Source organism: Vanacampus margaritifer, chromosome 14 (assembly GCF_051991255.1).
Source record: "Vanacampus margaritifer isolate UIUO_Vmar chromosome 14, RoL_Vmar_1.0, whole genome shotgun sequence".
Classification (NCBI taxonomy): domain Eukaryota; kingdom Metazoa; phylum Chordata; class Actinopteri; order Syngnathiformes; family Syngnathidae; genus Vanacampus; species Vanacampus margaritifer.
In genome coordinates this window covers 19,270,988-19,275,987 of record NC_135445.1, presented here as the reverse complement: position 1 = coordinate 19,275,987, position 5,000 = coordinate 19,270,988, and the positions used below count along the sequence as shown (strand labels likewise).

Genomic DNA, 5,000 nt, shown 5'->3' with positions numbered 1-5,000 from the left:
GCTCCACCAAAGCAGCTGCAGGCAAACCTCATGATGATCCCAGCATGCTTCAGCTTAAGAATTCTGCCAAGGTAAAAGACAAAAGGCACATTCAAACGAGACATGCACAGTCATGAATGTTGAAGTTCACAAGCATGCACTGCTACTCTCTAGCTACATTCTGCTTCACACTCAAAGGCAGGAATGAAAGAAGAGAACTAAAAAAGAGATTTCCACCCTCTCAGGGCCTGGTTTGCACACGTAAAAATGGGCATAAATTGATTGTTTTTACAAATATGTGAAATCTGATCTACTTAGGTAACTGTGGAAACTTGCTACACAGTTCATTTTGCGCGTTCTAGCTGAACTTTCTGCAAATAAATAAATTTTGCATGCACAATGTGATTGATCAAAACCAAGACGAATTGTAATGGCTGTCTTTGAGTCACACAAAGCAGTGCCAACATGGCGTAGGCGAAATGAGAGGCAGTGGCAAAAACCTTTCCACTCATGCAAACAGTTTTCTAATGCCAGAAACTTTATCGCGACATATCGTCTACTCAGCAATGCAATTTTAGAGCTTATGAATTATCTAAAGTCTGCCTTGGAATCTATTACAAGGAGGAGTCATGCCATAATTCCAGTGATGCTCAGGCATGAAAATCACCCACCTTTCAGCGAAATTCACCGTTTTGAGAAAATATTCGGGGTGTTGTATGTAGGTAACCAGACAATGTATCAGTGAAATCCGGGTTGGATGGGTACCGAAGATGGGCACCAATTCATGTGAAATCAAACAGTGCCATTTTTCGGTTCAGAAGCGCGTCTTTCTAAATTGTGCGGGAGTAGGAGTGTTGTCAATTTTCCATGGCACACTTGAACGCAACCATATTTGGAGACAGGAGCTCTCCTGTACCTCCACCAAAGGCCTGAGTGACTTGAAACTCTCTAAATACATAGTAGAGTTCACAAATATGATGATAAAGCAGTTAAAACCCCACCAACACAAATTATTTCCAAGATACGGACCCCCAAAATGTCAACAAAAGGTATTACATAATTTTTTTTTAAATCCACTTTTAAAGGGTTAATATTTCTAAAAACAGTTTACCTTTGCTATTTTTAAGTGCAGATTCTGATAGACAGGGCCAGAATACATGCATATAGCATTTTACAGCTCTGTGCCTACCTTAAAACAAAAGATACGGTCCTCCAAATATGGTCCAAAAGTGGGCGTCACCCAAACTTTGAAGGGCCATAACTCGAAAACTGTTTGAGCTAGAAGGCACTTTGAATTCTTTCTTTTGACGGCACTAATGGAATAAAAATCCAAAAAGGTTCAGGCGATTTGTTTGAATTCACACGGAATGACCCGGTAACGGCTTCCAAAGGTAACTATGGCAACACTGCATAACACCTATGTCAAAATTCCTTTCAATTATGCATTTCCATGCACCTGGATCATTTCATCACACTATTTCAGTTGACTGGCCTCTCCCAGAGCAATTTTCTGTGTGTGCTCTCCCATGTTTTAAACACGTTACGAAGGATGTGCACATACATCCAATCGCCACACACTTGCAATGAGGTAAATCAAACAAAAACGTGACATTTATGTAGTTGGAGGACAAATTAAAGGATCTTTGTGCACATTGTCACTTTTTTACTCGTGACTGCCACCTCTGGCCCAAAGCGTAACTGCAGCATCTGTGTCAGGCTCGTTCATGGTGCACGTGCGAGTACGAGCACGATCTTAAAGCGACAGCCACAGTTGACAAAAAAAGACATGACTTCAAATGAGGTAAAAAAAAAAAAACTCTGCCCCTCCCCTCCCCAAAAAAACTGTGGAGCATGAAGGTCCGCACACTATAAAGGGAAGATAAAAGCTGATAAGTGCAATCAAACAGTCAGGGCTCTTCGTGCTCATCTGGGTATTGGTGGAGCATGCATGATGTAGAAAAAGCTTTAACATTACCTTTTTAAACGGCACAATGCACCTTTAAAGTTATTTTAATACAATATATATTAATACAATGTTTGTTTGCCTTGTCCACTAACACTTCCGATTCCCTCACTTCAAACTTAATTTTGGGCTTTTTGTACTCTCCCAAATTTTCAATGCTGTTACAACCATCCAACCTATCTTAAGTGCAAAATCCTCCTTTCTTTTCAGTCGCCATCATTTTTTTTTTTTTTTTTTTACACCTTTTGTCAGCAGTGCTCACAGTCTATTAGAGTCAGTAATCATGCAATTTAGTGCTGGCTATTCGGCATCTTAGTAAAAGATCGCAATGTTAGTAATGTGCATCACATTCACCGACAGTGCACGCAATCTATATGAGTGAACATGCAATGTAACGATTTGTGATCCCTTTTTTTTTTTTCGGAGAAGAAAGAGAAAAAACGATTTGTGATCCTTATAAATCCCTTATTCCTCAGTGCTGTCAAACTCAATCCAGATGAAGTTTGATTCGTTGGTACTGATGTGGACCTGTGTTCATTGGAATGAAATTAAGAGATATTTGGTTACTAGCATTCATTTGATTTCTTTCTGCCCTTTTAATCCATATGAAAATCTATGTCTGCAACAGGTGATGGTGACTAATGTCACGTCGCTCTTGAAGACGGTAAAGGCTGTTGAGGATGAAGCCACGAAGGGGACCAGAGCTTTGGAGGCCACTATTGAACACATCAGACAGGAGTTGGCGGTTAGTAATGACACTTTTAAAATGGAATGGTTAGGGTTAGTCCGATTTGTAAGTATCTTTTGCGCTTCTGCAGTCTTCTCCCTTAAAACCATAGCTTTAATTAGCTTTCTCCTTAAATATATCCCACCAGACATATTTACCATATACATGTATGTTTATCATGTTCAAATTTTGCGTTTGTAACAGAACTTGACATGTCAACATAGGCCACAAATTTAGTTTTTATTACTCAATATTTTTTCCCCCCCATCATTCATCAATGTCAAGAAAGTTAACTGTTTCATTTGAGCTGACATTATTTGCTTTGTTTCAACCTGAAATAAGCGGTTCACTTCGCAATTTGTGTGTCAAAACTGGTCACTTGTTCCTCATTAACAAACATTTACTCTCAAAACTACGACTTGAACGTGACTAAAGTACTGTTCTGTCTGTCAGTTCAAATGAAACAAATGAACACTGACTGTTCTCGTCAATTATTTCAAAGAGCCCGCACGTGATTGTAAATTAGTCTCTGCCTGCATGTGCATCGGTGCAAGTGGCGTCTATGAGCACAAGGGAGGGAGGAAGAGAGAGAACGTGATTGTCTGCCAACAGGAAAACATATTCTATGATAGATGGAGACTGTGTATTGCTGTAGCAAAGTCAGTCCCTTTTTAAGAGAATCTTTTCCAAACCAGGGCAGATATTTTCCAACAGAAGAAACTGGCTCAGCTCCTCAAGGCTGAGGTACTTAATCCTAAATGGATCTGGATGCTGTTTTTTTTCCCTCTCACTTTTGTATTACATATTTTAATTTATATTTTGTTGTACTTTTTGGGAGATTTGGACTTTCACTTTAAATGAGTTTAGCAGAAAAATGCTTAAATTATTAAAAGTTCATCTGAAAAATAGTTAAGGTTTTTTGTACTTTCAATTATTTTGCAGCTACATATACATCAAATAAAGGAATCATTTTTAATAAATTTTGTCTTGTAAAATTACACTAAAGCTGACCTTTTTAAATCATTTTAGCTTTACATCTAGACAACAAAATAAAGTTTGCTGCTATACACAATGTGAATGTAAAAAATAAAAAGTATTGATTCTAGATAAAAAAAACTAAGAATTCATTTTGTTGTCACATTTTTGTTTAACAAAACCGTTTGCTCCATCACCCACCAGTTCAGTTTTCTATATTTGCATGTAATTTATTACAGTTTCATGTCAAATTTAATAGTCAGAGACAGCCACCTACAAATTGTATATGTAGTAAAAACTCTGCGTGATAATAATTGTAATAGGGAGATTGGATGAGTCGTCATCATCTATCACTATGGATTTCTGGTTTTATAGTGTTCTTTTCATTGTACATACTAATCTAAGCCCATTTGTTGCACGAATGACACAGACATTCAGCAGCTCAGACCCGCCGGCAAAGACGACCACACCTGAGGAGTTCATTCGCATGACTAAGGGAATCACCATGGCAACAGCTAAGGCAGTGGCTGCTGGGAACTCTTGTCGCCAAGAGGACATCATTGCAACCGCCAACCTCAGCAGAAGGGCCATTGCTGACATGCTACACTCCTGCAAGGTAATTGGAAAACTCATATCTGAGATTTATAAAGTTTGTATCGTTTCACACAGGTGGAAATTGTCTTGTTGAACAATGGATCTGTGAAATAATTTCTTTAATGTATGTCACTAATGTATACACTTTGTTGCCCATTAATCTCTTAATTTTGAACTGTCACTCGTTAAAATGTTGATTTCATTTCCCCTTTCAGCAAGCTGCCTACCATACGGAGGTCAATAAGGAGGTCCGGATGAGAGCCCTACGCTATGGAAACGAATGTGCAACAGGATATCTGGGACTTCTGGAGCATGTACTGGTGGTAAGTAAGAATGGGAAATGATTGCCTTGATTAGAGGGCTAGATTTTTAACTCATTCAATCTCAAAAAGTATAAAAAGATTTTAAATACTTTGTCCTTCCCTCCCAAAAATGTGTTTACATGTTTTTTATGTGTTTTTTTTTTATACAAGCGCATAGAAATGAAGAAGTGGCTTAAAGCAATGGTAGTTATTACAAAAATGTCCCGCAGGTGGCAGCAGAGTATAAGAGATCAGCCAGGGCCATGTTGCAACAAGCTCTTTTTGACAGTGTTTTCACCAGGAATGTGAATATTTATTAAACTTAGCTATATTCTAATGCTAATTGCTACAAAACGGAAACATATACAAATGTACTTTTTTCCCCTGATGAAAGTAGAGACTCTAATCTTTCTTTTGATATGTTCCATGTTTTAGAACATATAGAACAATAGAACAATAG

The 5,000-nt window shown here is 38.1% G+C and overlaps 1 protein-coding gene across 2 annotated transcripts in view; it reads left to right on the top strand.

Moving 5' to 3' along the window:
* Positions 1 to 5,000, top strand: part of tln1 (talin 1) — a 99,874-nt gene that overhangs the window by 79,960 nt on the left and 14,914 nt on the right. For both annotated transcript variants that reach the window (XM_077542976.1, XM_077542975.1), the window contains 4 exons: positions 1 to 71; positions 2,571 to 2,687; positions 4,075 to 4,260; positions 4,454 to 4,561. The exon at positions 1 to 71 is cut by the window's left edge and continues 55 nt beyond it. In XM_077542976.1, coding sequence (XP_077399102.1) covers positions 1 to 71; positions 2,571 to 2,687; positions 4,075 to 4,260; positions 4,454 to 4,561 — 482 coding nt within the window. The remainder of the gene's footprint in view (positions 72 to 2,570; positions 2,688 to 4,074; positions 4,261 to 4,453; positions 4,562 to 5,000) is intronic.